This window comes from Lepeophtheirus salmonis, chromosome 9 (genome assembly GCF_016086655.4).
Source record: "Lepeophtheirus salmonis chromosome 9, UVic_Lsal_1.4, whole genome shotgun sequence".
NCBI classification, from domain to species: domain Eukaryota; kingdom Metazoa; phylum Arthropoda; class Copepoda; order Siphonostomatoida; family Caligidae; genus Lepeophtheirus; species Lepeophtheirus salmonis.
In genome coordinates, this window is record NC_052139.2 from 27,004,979 (window position 1) to 27,028,691 (window position 23,713).

Sequence of the window (23,713 nt, forward strand, 5' to 3'; positions counted from 1 at the left end):
AAATGACATATATTTCAGTTCAACATCAATTAATATTTTGTTAAATATATATGCAAACAAATCTCCAAACAAATTATCTGAAACTTTATTTTATTGGCAAGTCCATATTCTGTCGTCTTCTAGCATTTTTTTGGTTTTGTAAAAATTAAAAAAACTGCAATATTCACTGATTTCATTTTTGCCTATATTTTTTTTAATTTTGTATAAATTTAGACAACGTACATTGTTTTATTGTTGTTTTTTAGAAAGCAGTCGCTTTTGCTTTATAACACAATCACTTTCTTAATTTCCTTGAGGTTCAATTTTTTTTTGGTGTTTTGGGCATTTGGGCATGTTTTGGGCCATTATATTAAACGCCCTCAAAAATGAAAAAAAATTGTCACCTCCATCTGAGCCTAACCTGGTTAAAAAAAACACGGAATATATCCTTGTACAAAATGTTATTTTTATAACATGTTTCATGGCATTTTAGTTCAAAAAATGCTACCAAAACATAAATGTCCTCTTTAGGTACCGCGTAATTCGTGCATTCATTTTGATGTATATTTCTTCATTTTTACAACTTATATCTCGTTTTTTTATTCATAATTTTAAATAAATGATCATCAAATATACTTTCATTGTTCATGTATGCCAAATAAAACGCCCATTAACACTTATTTTATCTAAAATAATCATTAATTGGCAGTACCTTTGGAACTAAAAAATCTCATACCATGGCACAAGTTGAATACAGGTAGCTAAAATATTGTATTTAAAATTATTCATATTAGAAGGAAAGACGCGATAAGTGAATTGGTCTTAATATTCTTAGTATGTGAATAATAAATAAAATAATTTGTAATCAATTGTAAAATACGGGTACATCCTATGAATAGCTAGACTAAAAATTCTAAAATTCTGTAACTTGAGTTGAATCCATAATTTTGAAGAAACAACATCATATTTTATTTTATTTTTTTGTTTTGACATTTTACGGATTTTCAAATCTGAACTAGAGTCTAAGGTATATAAAAAGAAGAGGAATAAATTAGAGAATAAGAAAGAAGTATTGTAACTATATATTCATCAAGAAGACTAAATTCTTAGCAACTTTCATCAAAACGAAAAAAAGCGAGAGGTAGAATAAAAAAGCAAATCAAAAGACTAAAACGTTTGTTAACTGTTTGATATTATTATAGCGTTTTCATGTAACGTCAGCATTATTACTGCCAGAAATCTTGGAAGCCAAAACAATCAAACTTTATTAAAATAATAAAAAAACATTTTTTATTCAGATTAAAGAACTGTGTTACTACTTTTGCAATGTACCGGTTCTTTAATTGAAATTTGAACCCTTACTAATTCAATAATAAATGAAGTTTTCATAATCGAAATTAAATCATATTTTGATATATGAAAGCGTAATAATTAGTTACAAAAAAACGAAAAAAACCTGAGCCCTCTAGCTAACGTATAAGTCGAGAAAATGGAAAGTGATCAACGAATTCCCGTTCGGGCGATCCAAGGAGTTGGTTGTCTCCAGGACCATCATCTAACAGTCAGCAAGTCTGGAACCTTGGAGAAAAAGAAGAGCTCATATAAAAAGATCAAACTGGGCCTGGAAGAATTCAACTAAATGGCTGGGACCAATACCCTCAAGTCCATGAGGGCCCATACAAAAGATCTCAGAGTTTCACACTATATTGTTGAGAAAGTTATTAAAAAAGGGGGTGGAAAGAGTTTTGGCGGTATGGAGAGTTTAAATTTGACAGAAATAAAATTAACCCATCTCCTTCTTTGCAAGAATCTTTTAAACTCTTTCTTTACACTTTTGTCTCCCCTACAGACTTGATGTCAACCCTGTCTACTACACTATTTGTTTATGTCTAGGAAAAACTCTTCAGTTTGGACAGATTGGACCAATTCATGTCAAGAAATCCTGAGACCACTCCCACGTGTTTTTTAAGGAATGATCACCCTTTTACTCAATTAAAAATGAGAGGTGTTCATTTTGTCACTCGTATAGGTGTATTTGAACTTGACAACTCTGTAGGTATGATTGCATTTAAATTACACATATTGCAAGTTTAAACAGTGCCGTAGAATATATAACAACCATACAATATTTGCAATAGCTTATATTAATCTAAATGATTGGTTTGATTAAAATCGGTGTGAAACAAAAATTTTATCTGGCTTTTAGTGCGACTTGGGAACAAAAAGTTTGGGATCTACTATTATAGAGGGCATGCATATACTAGGTTTTCTACACTTTAAGCCAGTTAAACCATTGAATGAGCTTGAGATTGAACAAAGGTTATTATATTATATTTTTTCATCTAACTTTAGGTCTTAAGTTTATGCTGTACAACTCATTGCCATTTCTATTTTCGACTAATTAAAATAGAAGAAGGCTAGGAAATCTTGTCCCAAAAGTCAGTAAAGCGCAAAGAGTCTCAGGTCGAAACAAAGTTGCTCTCAAGATAGTTAGCCTTCTACCACGACAAGATTTTCCAACTCAGAACCTTATGGTACGTATTAGCTCCAATTTGCAATTTAAGAAGAATGGATCCATTTTCATCCCATTAGAGGCCTCGACTCCCAAGCACATTGTTTGGGCCAAATGTTTTATCCGCAAGGTACACTGGACTTCCTCAGTTAAAGCTACAAATAAATAAATAAACAGTTCAAAACCTGGTTGGCTGTTAAGATCTTCTTGTTTGATAAGATCTCTACACTCGACCGATGAATTTGGAAGTAATTAAGGACATTTTTGCATCTCTAGAGCCTTAAACCCCTCATCCTGTTGGCAAGGAGATGTCTTGGATTGCTGAAAAAGCTCTTATGACCGAGGTCATTATGAACTGGCCTCCTTATAGTGATCTCATCCACGTTATACTCGTCAGACAAGTGGGTACATTGACGCTGTTGGATCTTCCTTGATCTTGGCCTCCAGGGGCTTCAAAAGTGTTTGATCTCGCTTCAAACCATTTCTTTCACTTCCTGCTGTCTTTTTACTCCTTCCCCATGCTCCCATGCCCATGCCCATGCCCATGCAACCCGACCATTGTTTTGTAATCTTTATTTTATTCCTCCTGAAATTGAGGTGGGAAGGGATATTATTAAGGTGAAATGCTATAGGAGCCTGGTTTTCTAGATGTTCAAATTGAAGAATGATGGAAGAGGCCTCTGCGGAAAAAAAGGTAAAGGAAGATACAATTTAAAGAGGGATTTGGAGTTCCTGTTCAAGTAGAAGAAGAAAATTCAGGAGGAGACCACCAAGTTGATGGATTGAATCGCCAAGAACTTTTTGGTGGTTAGTAGTATAATCAGGAGCGCTGTTAAAGGCGACTTACGATACACAATGACTCCTATCTACCTTCTGAATAGATCCTGTAGGGCAGAATACTCGATAGTTATAAGGGAGAGCAATTTGCTACAACTCCTACAAGGCCATCAGACGACGGGTAAAGGCTGTGATGGATGCGAAAGGTGGTCATGTTGAGTGACCAAATTAGAAAGGCCTTGTTTACAAGTTTTAATTTGTATTTTTATATTGAAAATATTTAAGTATATATAAAGCAACTTTTCGAGTCCAAGAGTTTTATTGCTGCATCTTGTACACAAACTAAACAAGCATCATGAAAATAACATAAATAACTTCATTTCTTGTTATACAAATGAAGGAACATAAAAAACAACAGCAAGTTATTTTCCTTTACGTACATAGACGCATAAGCCATATCATCAAATTAATTGATAAATAAATAGAAAAGACCCATAAATTACTGAATGGGAAGGAAAAAACTATTGATTAAAAAAATTGACATAATTACACCAGTGTTCATTATAATTTAGAGACCCTTAGAGGCTGTCGTTTTATATAAATATACGCGTATATATATTATTTTTTTAAAAGGGAAATTAATGAACTTATTTAATCAATAAGTACTATATATACAGACGACTTGTATAGGGGAAACAGAGAACCCTTGAAAATAATTTGCTCTGACTTGCCTATTCATATGTATGCTATTTTTTTAATATATTAAGTTGTTGAAAAAGAAAATTTCTATTTTCCGCCCCCTTTTTTTCATGAGTAGATGGTGTTTACTATTGGTCATGAGACCATGGTATTTACTATTGATCATGAGACCATCGTATCATACGACAAGGTGTTGCAAAGGTGTGCGTGTATACTACACTTGCTTTCAGGGCAGCATTGAGCCTAGCCAGTTCAGTCGTTAATTATGGTGCATCAAGTATGGAGGTCTCAAAAGATGAAATTTGCTCTGCCCCCCCACTCAATTCTTCCTAATAATGCGACCATCTTAACTTTTTGAAGCTGGTGATCGAAGAGAAGCAGCCAGTATTGAGAATTGAAGACGACAAGACATTACCAAGACAACACTAGGCCGAACACATCTTTGATGACGCACTAGAAGCTCTGGGAGCTTGGATAGAAAGGTCTTATGCATTAACCCACGGTCTGGATCTGGCACCATGTAACTACCACTTATTATTGTCTATAGCCAACGTGCACAGGGTTACAAATTTGGCCTTAATAGAGTACTTTGAACATAGTTTGTCTGATTTTTTTTTTGCAAATGACAAGGGATAACACAAGGAGATCATTATGAAATGGGATTCTCCTTGGCAACAAGTTATCAAACAGAAAGGGGTATAACACATAAGACTCGGGCCTAGATTTGAAAAAAACATTTTCTTGCCAAAAAAATTCATTTTTATTGATCAATATGATCTTCTTTTAGAACAATGTAATCATTCCAACATTTTTCTAGCTTTTCGATGCCATGGGGTAGAACATTTTATCGAAACCTTCAAAATATGCTTCAGTTTCGACAATAACTTCCTCATCTGAGCCAAATCTCTTTCCACGGAGCAACTTTTTGAGTTCTGCGAATAGCCAATTGTCGCATGGGCTCAGATCTGGAGAATAAGGTGGGTGTAGTAGCAATTCGAACCCCAATTTGACCAATTTGGCGGCTGTTTTATGACTTGTGACATGGTGCATTGTCTTAGTAAAGGAACACATTTTTCTTCTTCAAACGAGGTATTTTCTGGGAATTTCGGCCTTCAAACAATCCAAAAAACCGATATAATACTCACCGTTGATTGTTTTTGTATGTTTCAAGTTGTCAATGAATAAAATTCCATCCGAATCCAAAATATAGAGGCCATGACCTTCCCAACCAATGTTTAAGTCTTTGGACGGCTTTCTCCGTCTGCAGACCAATCAGCAGAATGTTGTATTGATTTTTGAGTGAAGTGGTGAATCCCAGTTTCCTCCATTGGGATGCACCGACGCTTCTCGTTGTTGCTTTTGCTCTGGTTTGGAAAACAGCTTTTTCACACCCAAATGTTCGTGTATGATAGTGTCAAAAAATTACCTTTTGTGCGTCAGCTATCTCTTGCAACTTTACTTTGCCAATTAACCATGATGACTTTCAGGGCTGTATGAATGTTTTCCGGAATTACCGCCTCATTTGGCCGACCAGGGTGTTCAGCATCATCAGTCTCCGTACGACCACGTTTGAAATCGGCAAACCATTTTTCGATGGTTGCTTTTGATGGGCATAGTCTGGATAGCATTTTTCAAGCCAAGCTTGGGCTTGAATTGTGTTTTGTCCCATCAAAAAGCAATGATAATTCAACAACGAAATTTATTTGAATCAATTGTTCTTAAGAATCACAACAATAGGGTCACTTAAACCACTGTAACTCGATAAATAAAACCATACATCATGAATTTTTGACAGTAACCTTTTGAATGTTTGTACTTCCAATTTTTGTTTGTTAGTGGCGCCATCTGGTAGTTAGGCTCGGGAATTATAGACTGATATGTTTTTTGATTTCAATTGACTAATTATTTCACTTCTTATAAAACATTCAAATAAAGTGCAAAGCGGAAAATAATTTTTCCCCAAAAAAATTTGAATTGCCAGGTTAAAAAGGCTTTAGTTTCTGGTAATAACAAAGGACACACGTACACCAACTTTATTTTGTATATTTTGGCCACCAGAGGGTTGATAATAATACTTTTTTCTTAATATAAACATAGTTCGTCAAAGAATACAAACTTAATTTTGATTATTGTTTGAGACAAATAATTCTAGCTTGCTTCTGTGTTGACGGGCCAACTTTCTCTTCCCTCTCAAATTGAAAAGTATATTCATCTCCTCCACCTCAAATGAAAGAAATCAATTATTATTTATCACAACTCCCAATAATTTTATTCTCCATAGAATGGAATCTATAAATGATATAAAAAAAAAATGAAATCCATCCAATTTAAATCCAATTTATTCGTTGACGTTGATTTCTGCCTTTTCTGTCTCTAGTAGCTGTTTCTCCATTGATTTACAATTGATATAGGTAGTATCTATATTTACTTATCTTTAGTAATGTAAAGAAAATAAATGAACGCTTACTACTTCTGAAATGAAATAGTTGGGCATTTATAGACTTTTTATTTTTTTACAGTTTTCTAAAAGATAAATTAAATTGAGTCATAAAATAATTTCAAAATTACCAAAAAACCTCTAAAATAACTGTTCAATAATATTGCATAGGTGAGACTGTGATCTCATAACTTTTTAAGTTTGGTGTAAAACAGGGATGCCCAACCTTTTAACATTATGGGATGCATTGACAATTGAAATATTTAAATGGGCCACATAATCTTTTAAATTAAATTTCAAGAAAAATGGCTTCATACAAAACCATTAATTACATATTTATTTTAACTTTAGGCAAAATTAAATTTTTCAATACAAAAATGCTTTTAAAAAAATCTGCCTGCCCTGTTCAGGGGCGTCTGTTAGATTATGATTCTTTTTGGTATCGTGGGCTTGGTCTGTGTGATTTAATTTTTTTTTTGTTCCACTGCATAATTTGAGTGAATACCCCAGTTCTTTTTGTAAAAGAAATCCTTAAATAAAATTTTCCCATTGCTTTCTTGTTTGGAGATTTACAAAGATTTTTATTAAATGTATAATTAAACAATGGCATACTTTTTTTCCACCCAAGTGTGTAAGTTTCAAGTTTCCATACCGTATATATGTGCCTCGTCAACACATAACCAAGCTAAACTCATTCACTCAAAAATGAGGTTGGAGTACATTTGTAGTATTAGACGAAAATTTGTAAATTATTATAACAAATTATTCTAATTACCCCTTTGGGTTTTCCGGGAATATCAAGAAATAACTCCATAATTAGACTCATTAGTAATTATTTTGTGGCTTTATTTATAAAATATGTATTTTTCTGTACAAGATGAAGCATATCTGGGATGCATCAATACAAAAGCAAGTAATAACGATGCTCTAAAAATTGATTGTGAATTCCTATTTTATTTTCCAAGGAAAGATCCTATGTCTTTTTTATTAAATTATTGTTATCTACCCTTGGGGTGTGTTACAAATGGGACTACTTAAAGTATCCAAAACAGATTGTCACAGAAAAAAAAAGGATGCACTATCAGATTTTATTGGAAACTGGTTATATTTGGGCTTATATAAGTCTCTCGAAACAAATAATAGTTCTAAACTATAGTTTAAAGTCTTGAGTAAATTAATTTATGCTGGTAATTTGAATACTCAGCAAATAATTGAATCAAATATACTTACAAAATATTCGAGTGTATTTAATAGGTTGGAGAAACACTTTCCTATTTCTTTTCCTTTTTTGAAGCTCCTAAATCTTGTTCATTATTGAAATAAATTATTTTGATGCAAAAATGTATCAAATCAACCGGGGATTACAAAGGAATCTGTCCAGGTCAGAGGTTTTGAGCAAGGAGGAATTACGAATATTTAAGGAGGGGAATAGAGATTACGGCAACATTACCGAGGCAACGTTACAGGTGTATAAATATATTTATTTGAAACTTGCATTTTGGTGTCCCCATTTAGAACAAATCCTCAAAGTGTTACTTATTTCGGGGGGAAGCGGAGGGGAAGGGAGAATTTTTTACATAATTTTTTTAATAACTTTGTTGTAGAAAATTAGAAATTTGTTACAAAAAAATTAAAGAAAACTTTGCTTTTATGAAAATTTTGACAATACAATAGTAGGGAATTTTATCTGTTATCTCGTAGGGTAATACTACGTTGTAACGGAAGGGATAAGTTTTGATTAAGATACTTTGTAGTTCTGGTTTATGGATGATTTAAATGATTTTTTTCTGATGGAAAACTCAGAAATATGGATTTTCACCCATTACTCAAATGAATTTATTTATTTTTTATCTTTTTTTTGTATACGTCATTGAACAACAAACGCATTTTAATGTAATGTGCATACAAGCAATGATTGTAATACTTCTTATTAAGCATCGAAATAAAGCAAAAAATAAGAAATGACATTTTCGCCAAACTAATATATATGAAGTAAACAATCGATTAGGATTTTCCCCTTTTCTTGATTTTTGTTCAAGATTGTTTTGATGCTGATGCTTTAAATTCGTACATCTATTATTTTTCATTCAACAAACAAGAAAGAATGAAAACTTTTAAGGGCTGATATGCAAAGTTATTAAATATTCATTTCCTATCAAAGAAATAAAGGAAAGTCTCTTTGGTTTCTTGATTGGAAAATAGTTAGATCTATAATAGAGTGGCCCTTAAAAATCGATGTTATACAGGGAGCGGGGATCAAATTGTCACCTACTTTAAACCTTGATAACTTGAAGACGACATTATCAAATAAAAACCGGTTACCAAATAGGAAAGCTATTCTTGTCAGCTGACGATACGTAGTTCAGTTAGCATCATGCCGTCATCATATGAGGAGATAAAGAGATATAAGTGGAACGAGGAGCTTTCGAGGTCCGCCGTAGTCATGGCATTGGTTAATAATGGAGGTGAAATCTCCAATTCAACGATTGCTTCAACCTTAGGAGTGAATTTGCGGACTGTTCAGCGTATCCATAAGAAGCTAGAGGACACCTGGGATGTGATGCCACCATAAAGAGGGCACCCAAGGAGGAGGGCCCCAACAGGAAGGTCAGGGACACCAACTTTGTCGACAAGGTGAAGAAGATGGTTGAGAATGATCTGGGCTGCCATGAGAAAACAATAAGGGACTGTGTATCTAAGGATTTAATCTCCATTCGGTGGTTAACCGAGAACTGTTATGACGTCGTAACCAAGGATTTGTGGCCTCCTAACTCTCCCGACCTTAATCCTTTGGACTATTTTGTCTGGGCTATGTCGAGAGACATACCAACAGACATCCCCATAGCACCAAGGCCAGCCTGATGGACTCCATCAAGGAGGTATTCGGCAACATGGACAATGAGATGGTCAGAAGATCCTGCGACCGGTTCAGAGGCCGTATTGAGGCCGTTATTGATTCCAACGGTGATTATATTGAATGAATGGCTACTCTATACCTATATCCTCGTCGCAGTTTTGATTTTCAATAAAAAAGTTAAAAAATGTATATTTTGTGTTGTTTTTGTAGAAAAATATTTTGGCGACAATTTGATCCCCGCTCCCTTTACTTTGACCAGTCTTCCCCCCTCCATTTTGTTCCTCTCATAATAAAACTTGGCGGTGACAAAAGTTTTTGACTTTAATTAATATTTAATTTTTGGCCTCCTTTAAAAGTTTAGGCAAAAAATATTAGATATCTCGAATTTTTTCTAATAACGTAAACTGATGTTTATTATGAACTTTCTCCGAAAGTAGAAAAAAAATTTCCTCACATGATTTACTAGTTTTGGATGCTTCAATATTCAATCTTTTTTACATCAAGGGGCATGAGCGTCGTCTACTTATTTTAGTTTCTTTAGAAAACGATCGAGTGTGATGCCGTCTTGCGGCAAAATAATACAATTCCCTGAAATGTGTAAGTACCCTGCTATGTACTGGGTGGTTATTGAAATCTAAGCACTTAGTAGTTCAATAATAAATGAAGATGGAGTGATTGAAATTAATTTACATTCTGTGATACTAAAGTATAACCTATTAGCTAAAACACAAAAAATACCTTAGCTTTCTATCTTAGGAACAAGTCGAAAATATGACTCTTGAACGTGATCCACGAATTTCTATTCGCACACTCCAACCAGTTGGGGATCTCTAGGAACATCCACTACACCGTCAGCCGGTCTAAAATGTTTGAGAGGAAAAAATGTTATATCAAAGAGGCCATACTGGACCTGGAGGTGTTAAAAAAATAGCTCAAGACAATCAATTCAAGTCCATGATGGACAAATAGTTGAGATCTCGTGTTTTGACACCAGACTGTCTAGAGAGCTATCAAAAAAGTTGGCGAAAGACCCATGTAAGTGTGGAGTGCCCACTTTTGACACCGAGTGTCACAACTAATATTAAATTATTTCTTACTTTTTTTTCCAAATATGGAGGGAATAATGTTCAAAAATATCCTTTTCGATAAAAAGTGAAGAAATTACAAGTATAACCCAATATTTAATAATGTTTAAAGATTCCAGGCATTGTCCTCGAAGTTCTAACTTTAACAATTTTTGTGGAAAATATAAATTTAAAATAAAAGTATCTTTTTTTATTAATTACTATTTTAAATGAATGATTAACCTTGTCAAAATAACTATGATTATCTCCTAAAATGACTATTATAGTGATAAAACAACAAATATGCCCTTCATAACGAGATGAAAAAGTTTATTGTTTTATTATTTAAGTAGCAAGACATCCCAAACTCCTGCCAAACCGAAGACAAACTTATTAGTCTTCTCCAAAATGAATTTCATGATATTTGAAGGGACTAGGCATGACAAAGGCCTGCATGCACTTTTGGCCTTGTATAGAGGGTAAAATTGAGGTTCTAGGTATTTCTATTGATTTAAAAAATCAGAATCTATCAAGCTAACAAAATCTGATTTTTTTTTATGTTATTTTCATTGGTTAGATGGAGTTTTTTTTCTAATTATTTCTTGGGTTTAAAAAAAAATCATTTTTAGTGGCAGAGATAGCTTGCAGACACTGTATCTGATATACCCCAAGGAGCTGTAAATATAGAGCACCCTGTATAAATGTTCAATGCATGTATTTGTAATCATTGTTATTTCTTTGATAAAAAATATGTGTATGATATACATGAGGGAGCACTTTAAACAGTGCTATTTGCTAAACGACTGCAACATTTACATTAATTATATTGTTACGTATTAGATCTGAATGACTTAATTAGGTTCAAAGATAGACACTTAGTTAAATATATTTAAATGGGCAAGCTAACTGTGCCGTTAAAATGACTTTTTTCGCACAAAATTATCTCTCTAACTAGGTGTCTGAATACAAAATAAAACTACATTCTTAAAGCTTGACTAATTGTCATTTGTTTTACTCAATTAAATCACTCAGCTCCATGCCACACATCGAAGGAAGTCTCAAATGGCTCCAAGACAATTTGGACAACTTCACCTTGCCATAATTTTGCCCTCCAATCTCACCAGATCTTAATCCAATTGATTTTTTATTGTGTGGGGTGCAAAATCCATAATGGTAGCACCAACCTGAATGTTAGAGAGGCCAAAATTAAACCCTTAATCAACATGGCGGCAAAAGAAAGACCTTGCATGTGGCATCATGAGTCAATTACAGACTCAATACGAGGCCAACAGGCCAAGCAGGGCTTCTTATGTAAATTTGAACAACTCCTTAACAAAAAAAAAATCCTCTACCCAAGTCAACGTGTTCGCTTCTGAGAGTGCGCCAAATTGACGAATTGACAGCTTGTGCACTCAGTAAATATATATAAAGTTGCTTTATTAATAAGATATCAAAAATTTATAAAAATATTTTTATTTGACAATGTACAGGATGGTCCAGAAAAATTGGAGAAATCGTTTAAGTCTTATAACGAACGAACTAAATGTGATAAAGCCATATCTTTTTTTTATTTGAAAACTTCTTTAAATGATATTTAATTATTTTTAATGAGATCCGCCTTTCTTGATGACATCAGCCACATATTACCAGAAGGTTTAACAGGCCCAGGCAACCTCGTGCAATTCAGCTTTGTCATCGTATGAGTTAAACACTTCTTCAGGGGTTTCACAGACGAATGATAATTGGGGCACCTTCATGCACGACCCGAATCCGGAGATGGGGAGAATTTTTGAAGGGATATGTTGTTGTTTTTTTGTTTTGTTATTAGGTAAAATTTTTCCTCGGGATAATCAATCTATCCAGGGAATATAAATTAAAAGTACATAACCAAAACAAGTACAATGACAATGCAGGATATGTATGAGGTACCCTGGCCCTACTAAAGCTTCCTGCACCAATAGGAAAGGTGGATTTCATTATAAATAATTGAATCTTGTTAAATGTTGCTTTCAAATAATAAAAAAATTATGGTTCTACCGCATCTACTTTGTTCGTTATAAGGCTTAAATGTTTTTTCCAAATTATCTGTACCGCCATGTAGTATACTGTACATAAAATATCAAATAATATTTCCCTCCTACTATAAAAAAATAAGCCTTTGAGTTATCTTTCTTATTTTCCTTCTCTAAATGTTTCCTTTGATGATAGGTTTTGAAGTGGCAATACTAATGAGTTTTTGTACCTCATATATCCTTCCTTGATACATCCGTCATTCATATCCATATCTTTTTTCTGCATTAGTTAAATTCGCATACTAAACTTTCCAATTATTTTTTTAGGATAACTTTTTTTTACCTTCTCAGTCTAAGAACATAGTTTTTGATTCGAATTTAGGTTATTTTTTATGCAAAACATGAATCCCTTCCAAATCATGGACCGACTTTTTTTTTTAAGTTATCTTTTCCAGACCACCGATTAGGACTTTTATTTTAGTCCAAACCGTGATTACAGAACCAATATCAATATCAAAAATCGTTTTTAAATCATGGAAAAAATTCTCAATATATATATATAGTATCACGTAACTTTTCCTTCGAAAAGAAACAGATAAAAGTACTAAAATCTCTTAGTATTCGGCCAAACTATGAAACTATTGTTTAATGATTATTGTTCATATTTTTAAAAGGAGTTAATTATAATTCACCCAATCAACCTTCAGAACATATATTATAGAACTTTTTAACAAGGATGGTTACAAAAATATTTATATCTTCAAAGAAGGAAATTTTAACTTTACTAATCAACATGTTTAACACTCATTATGAAAAAAAAAAGCAGAAACATTGATAGCTGACAAATAAATACACAGTCTATTTTTGTTTTAGCAAAGTAATGGTCTAATATTTAGACTTACTTTTTTCGGTCTCTATTTTACGGATTTTCTCCACTATCTGCCTGATTTATGAGTTATATAAATATGATTGACGCAACCAATTTAATATAAATTAACCCAATCCAACCAATCTCTGTTACCGATTTATCTTCCGTAAGCTGAAGTACCAGTTACAGGCTTATGATTTTGATAGCCATGAACACCTCACAAGCAGCGTTCAGCTGTGGGTGAAGTTAGTGAACGAAGAGGAGCTCTCCAAGCAGTTGTGGGAGTTGGAAAACCAATGCCACGACATTATCCGTGCCGGAGGAGACTATGTGACATGATTGAGCATTTTTAAACTTTTGAATCTTATTTCTTGTGTGACTGAGGCAGTCTTAATCCTTTCGGAACAATCTAATATATATTATGCACTGATCTTTTCTTTTTAATTTGAAATGAAGCTGCATATGCTTGTTGTTAAAAATGTGAGTAATCAACTCATATGTTTTGGGTATAAAGTTGTATAACATATGAGTTGACATAAACCACGTGTTTTTTTTTTGTTTGTTTTTTATAGCGTTCTTTTACGTTTTTCTTTTCTTCTTGAGTGTGCTAAAGACACACTATTAGATGAAGTATCTACGCAGTCATTATTATACTCAAAAATGAATGTATACAGTACACACATTCGAACAGATCAAATTAGCTTTATTCATATAAATTTAATGGTGTATATATTTTATATTTACTATAATATAATATCATAGTTGTACTAAGATTACCCGTATAATCGATTTTATATTAAATTATTTTAATAATACCCAAACAAAGTAGTTAATCATCCTCAAAATTCAATTCTTTATTTGTATACACACATACATCTTATAGTAAAATAGAATATTATAGAATGTAACCATATTTTATATTTCATACTACTAAGACTAAATTTCTATTCTTCGTAACATACCTATATAGATACACAAACTATTATATTATATTATAGAAGATGTCCTCTGATAAAAAAGATTGGATATTTTTTTTACAAAAAGGAGACAGATACAGGCTTTAGATATACAGTAAAAGTTGTTTAAAATTGGGAGATACGTACGTAAGGCCATGTTATATTCTGATCAGATCAGTTTACTGGGATATGGAGGGCAAGTTTGTTTTTTCTCAAAAAGTTTTTTCATCAGAGAAAATGTATTCAACTTACCTCAAAGTTTTTTTTAATGTATGCGTTGTCGTTTCAAAAATGCACCAAAAGAATTAAAATCCAGTAAAATAATTATTGTACAACAGAAAAAAAACAGAAAAACTTATATTGAATACGAAGGGAATTAGTTAAATGAAGAAAAAGGAGGATTAGCGAGTGAGTCTTATAATTTTTCGTCATTATGGTTAAAGGACCATATTTCTAATTGACAAGTTTTACTAAACTTTGGAGTTATTTAAAGCATTAATAAAATAGTTAAAACAAATATTTTATAGGGCTACGTCCTAGTCTTTTGTATAGTTATAAGTCTTTATTTGCTTGTATCACACATGGAATCAGAAATGTTGAAAGAGATCATTTTTGAAATAAGCGAGCAGACGTATAAAATAACCAAGTATGATCCATCTAAAAATTTTTACCATATTTTTAACCAAAATAAAACTTCCTATTCCATCTCTGTTTCTATATTTATATCCTTTCTGCCATCTTTTCATCACCCTTTGTTTCTTTCTACATCCCCCTCTCAGTTTCTTTTCTTCTACCTTCATTCTTTGTTTCCATTCCACTGCCCCTATTCACCCTGACAACACGGGTAGCCTCTGCTAGTATGTATATAAAATAAACCTATTTATATAAGAAATTATATAAATGTGTTTATAATTTGTTGGGGCTAAGCCAACTAAGTTATTTTTATATCCCTTTTATTAGACATACCATTACAAAATAAATATATTTAAAAAAACTATTGCATATATTTGTATTTTTGACTTCAAATTTGAATTCTACACAAAATAATTGTTTAGAAATCAGGTAAATTGATAAGAATTCAAAACTTGATATTTCCCATTTTTTGCTAGTTAAACGGATGAAGAATCGGAAACTATGTTTTCAATCTTCTGTTATCGGTAGTAGTCTAACATATGGTAATATGTAATTTCGCTTTAAACTATTTTGCCTAAAGACATTGAGCCTCAACCCATTTCACTTTTAGGCATTTTTGCTTTAAACCATTTTGCAACAATAATATTTCACCTGAATATACAAATAAACGAGATTCATACTTCGTTTTTGTTATTTTTGGTTAAAATGTATCTTCATTTTGAATTCTTTAATCAAAATATGTAATACATATTACTATAATATAGTTTTTACTAATATAGGTTGTTTCTCTTGTAAAAAGAACATCAACTAAATTTAACTATGTAATTCAAAATATGTAATAAAATCATTATATTAAAAAACATAATAAATATACGGGGGAACGATTGTAATAGGTTAATTGCTAATCACTTCCCCATTATTAATGACAATAGACATGATAGATTTCTCATACAAGTAAATACTCATGGATTGACAAACAAACATTATTTGAGGCAATATCTTTATTCCATAATTATTTCAACAATAAAAAAACAGGGGTAGAGGGATAGATTAGACAAATTTACTAATGTTTCCAAGTTAGCTTCAAAATAACTTGCAACCAGAAGAACAAATGTATCAAGCAAAATATTTTTTTTGACAGACAGCGAACTGCTTATCGGCTTATGTTATTATATTATTTTGCAAAAAACTTATAAATTAATGAATAATTGTATCATATAGTATAACACCAATTTATAATTTAAATATTTAATAATCATTATTTGGACAATAAGAAAATTATTAAAGAATAATTATCATATAAAATAATATTGAAAACTACTAAAAAAAACCAACATTTTTTGGTTTCTACTCACCTGAACCGCGTACCGTTGCGGTTCATGCTGTCCCAGCCATATTTTGTAGATGTTGTAGAGCCACTAAATATCTTCTTTTTTTTATATAAACAAGATCAACGTCATAAAAAAATTTAAATTGAAGACATTTTACTAATAAAAAAGAGCAGAAATGGCTGTTAATTGTTAAGGGAAATGATTTAAGGAGGAAGTTTTTTCTTCACAGGGAGCCATTTTTCTCCCTAAATTTTTAAGTATGACCGGGAATTTATGCAACATTTAAATACAACTTTAATTGTCTCATAGTATTTAAATGATAACTTCATATTAATAGAATGGACAGTTATGACATGTTAAAAATACAAATTATATTAAGACTTGTTGATATACATAAATTTGAAGACTTATACAGGTCGTGTCAAGAATAAAATAGACTTTAATTGTTAGATCTTGTACAAAATCCTAATTTTGTACACTACAACAATATAAATATATAAACAGGAATGCTTTATGCGATGTAACAACTCTTTCATTTTTCTCAGTCACTTTCCAAATGGAAACACGATCCTCTTCCGGCACAAGCTCCACGGAAGAAATAGAACGACCACGAGCTTCCTTTCGTGTCTCAATTGCCAAATCCTATCAGTCACAATATACATTCGAGGAAGAGACTCCATCTCTCTTTTTCCCCGGTGAACTCCGGGACGATATACAGCCATCCACACAACCTCGTAATATTAGTAGTATTAATAGCACATATTGTTATGTTCAAAGAACAGCCTGCACAAATAGCCCATCCTCATCTTCATCTCTAACAATCACGGATAATTCCGAGTCCTGGTACTCCGAAGAGGAGGAGGAAGAAGATGGGGAGTATCCACGGTCTGATCATTCGGATGATATTGGTGAAGAAGGATCTTTATCCCGGAAGAGAAAGAAACGGAAAAATAAATCATTGGAAGAGGGATCTCTCTCTGAGTCCTCTTTCGAGACAGAGGACGATGATGATTCAACAGGTGGAAGTGGATCTGGGGTCAATGGGAAAAGGACTCATTGTTGTCGTTGTAATAGACCCCAGATATGTTATTGGTCTGATATTAAGAAACGGTATTTGGCTCTTCGAGAAAGGGTGAGGAACACATTGGAATTTGCGGAAAACGGTAATTATTTTACGATACTATATAGTGTTTAATCGTTTTGAGAAATTATCTACTCTGGTCAACTAAACTTGAGCATTTAGTTTTTCAACCCGAATTAAATTGTGAGTCTCTTTTTATTATTTTAAGAATACCCTTTTTCGACTCTAATTTTTTACATCGATCCATATTTTTTTCTGTTATATCCTTACTTAATTTGGTCAAATGCAGTTACACTATTTATGTATAAGTAAACATTATATTTACTACATGTGACCAAAGAATCTTCTTTGTGTTCCATATTCATAATGTATATTTCTTTCTCTAACAACGACCAAGGTACGACCTCAAATACACTGAGTTGAAGAAAAAATAATCACCAGTGCACGTTGTTCATTCAACTACGTATTTCCATCATTTATAATCGCTCAACCTCAACCAATAATGAGAATGTTCATTAATTATTTTAGTTTCAATGTTTTATCCTTCATAGTTCACTCAATAATTTATTTGCTAATCCATTATGAATCCTTTACGATTCAGATCAGATAAGTAGTAATTAGAAACAGGATGGGTCTGGGAAATATTGAACTTGTGTTATGCAAAAAAGATCTGAGACCCAAACCAGCTTTGGGTACTTAAACTATTACGAATCATATAAAAAGATTCAAGGGATTTTCTGGATTACATAAAGCTCATAATATTGCTAAATACTTTATCGTAGTAAAAAAAAAGATATAATCATTCGCGAACGTACACTTGAGTAGTGCATGAAGCGACATCTTCATATACAGTTGCATAACGTTACTTAATTTGTCCTTACTTTTTTTACGAAAAGAAAAGGTATTAGAACCGGTTCTATTGGTCCTCAGGACCTCCTTAAGACCATTGGTCCTATAGACCGGTTCTGAACTGTCAGTTCTTGGAATTTTTCATAAAAATGTGGATGGTTTATTGAGCCTAATATATGAAATATGTATTAAGATACATATCTTACAAAAAAAATTATATTTTTCATTATTATAAAATATAATAAGAACATATTATATTGTTACTTGATTGCATAATTTATTTTATTATATAACAGAATAATTAAAAGGAGGAAAAACATCCTCATTGGCGTCACAAGGGATCGATTTACCTTTTTTTAATGACTGACAAGTGGGACTGGACTGGACCGCGATCCTCGGTTCTAAATAAGAACAGACACACAACTAAATAAACATAGTTTTGGAATCAATAATCAGTAAAAATATAACTTTAATCCTCATCCTTTAGTGTTTAGGTCCGAACTTTTTGTAAAATATTAACATACTTCGAACCAAGTATCCGTTTTTGTAACTGGATCCAAAGTTAGGGTAACCACAATTACATCAAATATGTACGTCTAAAGATTTAACTGACCCGGATCCGAGAAAATGTGTATCCTTTCTATCTTTTGTAGTAATTGATAGTGTCGTCTTATTCCTTATTTAGAACCAAGTACTGTGATTCAGTCCTACTTGTCAGTCCTTAAAAAAGGTTAAATCGATCGTTCGTGACGTCAATGAAAAGGTTTTTTCTTCATTTAATTATTATGTTGATAATATAATAAATTATACAAGTATATTTATATAATGTATGTTCGTCTTTTATTGCAATATGAATATTTTTTTATGCACATATGCAAAGTTTTTAAATACATCTCTCAGATATCTAGTTTGGCTTAATATACAGTCGAACTTTCGAAGCAAAATTTCAAGAACTGACACTTAAATCCTCAATATATAAACATTAGATTGTAAGAAACAATGAAATTTTTAAATTTGAATAACTTCATAATTGATCAATTATGTTAATGAAGAAAAATTTATTCTATCGTTTTGAAAATAAGTAGGGTTGCAATATAATTGCAAGAATATCCACTTTATTTTCAGGGTAACTTTACACACCAAGGATATACTCCCTTAATTATTTGAAGTTAAGTAACGGAAGGTTAAATCAAAATGACTAGAGAATCAATATTACAAGGTGCTGTTAAATTAATGAATCATGGAATTAATAAAATATACCCTATACTGTAGAAATTTTAAAATATTAAATATTACCGTGTTTTGCCCAAACTGTAGTCCTGAACCACTTATACTTCTAAATCCTCTTATTAGCCACTCAACGTTTCTTCCGGGATATCCTTTCAAAATACAGCAATCTTCAACAGATCATCATTGTCTCTAATAATGGTATTCGTATCCCTTTGCACCTTGATCTACATTGCAAAATCCAAAGGATTGCAGTATGGCGAGGAAAGAGGCCAAGAGTCATTTATGTAGAAGCAATAAAAAATTGGCTGAACACCACAATTGAATTATGTTAGCTATGTGTATTGGAGGCATTATCTGCTGCTGAAAAGCAAATGGAAACCTCATTAAATTCCTTCTGGTCATTTTGAGGGTTGTACTATTTGTTGGCTTCAAATGTTTTTTTATTTTTAAATAACCACAGGTATTTATTTTGATATTCCAGTCTAGTCTTCGAACCGTTCCTATACGTCTATAAGTATAAGATATTTAAAAACAAATAAACAAAGTTGAGTGACTTAATCAAGGACTGAACTTTATAAAGTTTAAATGACTGATATGTAGATCTGAGCTGGACTGGAATGGAGTATACAGTCCTAAACAAGGACCGATGCATCACAAACCAAAGCTTCAACATGAGCTGCTTAGCACTTGAACAGAGCTCAACATCTTTCCGTCCTTTTGATCTTGGTTGTATACGACTAATGTTTTTTTCCCCCTATGTTTAAGGTTTCATACCAAGGTCATTTAAAAAATTCTTTGGACCGTTAACATCAGACACGTTGATCATAATGGATTTGGAAAATTAAAATTAAATTTCTTGGAAAAAAAATTCAAACATTCGTAGTTTCAATAATTAATTTTTTTTCAAAAAAATTTAAAAATCCATAGAATTTCAAAAATTATTATTATTTTTGTTTTTGGAAGGAAAACATCAAAATATTATTCAATTTAATAGAAAATATGATAATAACCGCAGTTGTTCACAAAATATTACATGTTTCGGAAAACAATTTAAAATATTAAACTTTTGCAACAAAATAATTAAATAAAAATCTTTAGCTATTCACAAAAAAATTATATTTATTGGATAAAAATTAAAACTAATTAAATTTATTCCACTAAAATATAAGCTTAATACTCTGCTTCATAATTTTACCGAATGACCTTTTTTTAAGAGAATAAATATTAAAAAAAAACACCCAAATTTATATCCGGAATAAGAAAAATATAAAATTATTTAATTTTTTAAAGCTAATTAAAGATCCATTAGTAACAATAGTCCAGCAATTTAGGGTGGTTCGGATCTTGAGTGGTAACTATTCGAATAAAATGCAGGTATCTCAACTTTCGGATCCAGATCTGAAACCAAAATAAGACATATATTTCTTACGAGTTTAAAAGCATTTTACCCAAAGTTTGGATATAAATAGAATAGGATTGTCATGAAAGTAACATTTTTGTTGCTTATTGATGCCGAAACAATAAATGTCCCAATGTTATTTCTATCCAAACATAATTATTAATTATTTCAAGAATTATTATTGTAAAAAAATGAACACAACGTTACCTTTATTGTATCTCAGAACCTCTTCCGTAAATAAAATAATTAAAAAAAAGAAAAAAACGCCCAAAGTCAGTTGATAATTGGCCATTTCTTCCACTTGTGGAATTATTATTCAAAATAATTAACAACTGTTCACAACAAAACAAGAACTAATTCGTATCCTATCAATCAATCTTAAGAACATTGGTTATAGGAAAAGAAACAGAAACTTCGACAGCTATTAACTAAATATAGTCTACTCAATATGTGCAAAAGCTCATTAACGCCGTATGAAAGATAGATATCGCCCCAATCACTAATCAAGATAAATGGAGTGTACGTTTGATATGAATAATATCTTTTTTTTTATAACTAGGATGAAGTATTCAGAAATACTTTTTAACATGTTTTATGATCCAAAAAACCCTCGAATGATACCGTGGATGTAGTGATCCATTTACAGCTCAGTACCATTTACAGATCCGTAGATAGTTTTCCTGTCCACAGAAAAACAGTTGAACATAGATAGCGGCCGTAGAAGCAGCCAATGCAAAAAAAAAATTTTTGGGATATCAAGATGGGTCTGTAATGGTTTGTAATGCAGCAGCGGTGGTCTTTAATCTGCTATAAATAGCCAATTATAGACTGCATAGCCCTTTGCAAGGGAATCAGCGGGATTTTTTGGGTGGGAAGGGGGAGGATGGTTCTTAGTTCATTGCAAAAATTTAAAGTTTTTGGGCCGAGGAATTATTACATAAGAAAGCTTGAGAATTATTTTGTCATGTTTTCCCACTTTAGGATCTATGGATGTGGTTTTCCATCTGTCTCGTGCACCAAATACTCACTGTACAATCTATTCAGCAGGATCCATTTTTTTGGAGTATGTGTGAAGTAAGGGTTTTTAAACTATCTTTAGTTACTCAGTCTACACTTCACAAATACCGTGTTCCTGGGGAAACATTAAAAAAAATGCTAAAGGATATTTTATTGTCGCTCATGAGAAGATGGGAAAGCAATCAACATACCCTTAGATGGGTAAATCTAAAGAGACTATCAGAGAAAGGGCGTCATGTACATATATGGAGAATATTTTTTTCTTATCTTTAATTCTGATTCTACAACTAAAGTTCTGTATATGCGTTTTTTCTTCATTGTGCAGTTCATTGTTACATCACGTCAATGTAATTTAATAGACGTCAACGTTTCAGACAGTGTTATGAATTTTTCTTTCAAATAAACCAAACCATAGTTCATAGTATTTGAATGATAATTATGTTCTAATAAATTATAACAGCTATATTAAAACAAAAGTGCATACCCCAAATCATGTACAAAGTCTCTTTATATTTCATACTTTTTTGAGCGAGGTTACATGAATCCTGAACATAATTGATATACACAGTTTTTGCTTTCTTTATATTTCAACCATCTTGTATCTCCTTTCGATTTTAGTCTCTTTAGGTATGACCACCAGGGCCAGTATGTATTTTCAAGTAAAGGGGTCAATTCATATTATGGTGGCTTTATCAGGGGCGGTAGTGCCGCTAGACTTTTATACCAATTTTGAGAGAATGTTTCTGTTTATTTATAAATGCCTAATCTGACAAGAAGCCATTTAAGAAGAGTTAATCCATATACATTTTAGAGTTCAAATTGTTGGTCAAAGACAAAAATTGAAAGAGTAACAAGACATTTTGTAATAATTCAATGTTGAATTTTTTTGAAGTGATAATATTGTAAAGAATAAGACTATTTTTTGATGACAAATTGATTTATTTTTACGAAAAATGAATACTTTTATTATTTTTTAGGTAAGATGGTTTATTTTTTTACTTATAACCATAAAAAATCCTTGAAAGTGGAGGGGCCATTGACACCTTGGCGCCTATTAAACGGCACCACTAGGTAAGACCCATTTGTTGATGCGACAAAGTAGTAGATGGATCACTATTAATTATCTGAAGTGTAAATTCCCGCTGATGGTAATATTCCGGCTGCAATTTTAATAAGAAATGTTATTTTTCTAGTATTGGAAAATTAGAAGGGGTCTTTAATAGTTTTTGAATGTGATTTTTAAAATAATTTAATTGTTCCTTTTGAATTTTTTTTCTCAAAAAAAATCAATTTTTGTGATGGCAATGCCATCATTACGGACGTTACATTCAAAACTAAGCCAGAAAACTAAGCTTATATTAACAAGGCATGGATTTGTATTACAAAGATTGAATATACATATTTAGTTACATTGACTAGGATAAAGATAAGTGTGAAATGTTAAATATGTTTACCCTTTGAATGTTGAGAGAAGTGACAAAATGCACAGTTTTATAAATGTTATAATTTGTAACATTTGCATGGAATTACACTGAAATTTAAAAAATCTACAATTGTTCAAACAGTTGTGGATTTTTGAAAAGAAATTTAATAATTTGAAATAAACATTAGACATTTTTATCTCAAAGATTTTTTTTTGATAAAACTTCATAAAAGTTTGATATTTAGAATCGCATTTTTGAAGCTTTTTTCTCAAAAATTTTTATTTCTTCTGAATAGCTATGGATTTTGGAAAAAAAATTCCAAAAAGTTAGTTATTTCAGTTTCATTTTTTTCCCTAAAAATTATGTTTTTTTGTAAATTGCTATGACTTTTTGAAATGTTTCCAAAAAAATAATATTTTAAATTACATTTTTGAAATGTTTTTAATTCTATTTTCTGTAATAATTATAGATTTTGAAATTTTTTCAAAAAATAATTAATATTTAAAATTTAAATATTTTTCTCTCAAAAAATCTATGTTTTTGTGAAAAGCTTTGGATTTCTGAAATATTTTTCGGAAAATTTAATAT

General features: G+C 31.7%; 1 protein-coding gene across 4 annotated transcripts in view; it reads left to right on the forward strand.

Moving 5' to 3' along the window:
* Positions 1-23,713, forward strand: part of LOC121124510 (band 7 protein AGAP004871) — a 353,186-nt gene that overhangs the window by 224,183 nt on the left and 105,290 nt on the right. For 2 of the 4 annotated variants that reach the window (XM_040719675.2, XM_040719676.2), the window contains exon 2: positions 16,671-17,288. The exons of the other annotated variants lie outside the window; for them this stretch is intronic. In XM_040719675.2, the coding sequence (XP_040575609.1) occupies positions 16,671-17,288 (618 nt within the window). The remainder of the gene's footprint in view (positions 1-16,670; positions 17,289-23,713) is intronic. 4 annotated transcript variants of the gene reach the window in all.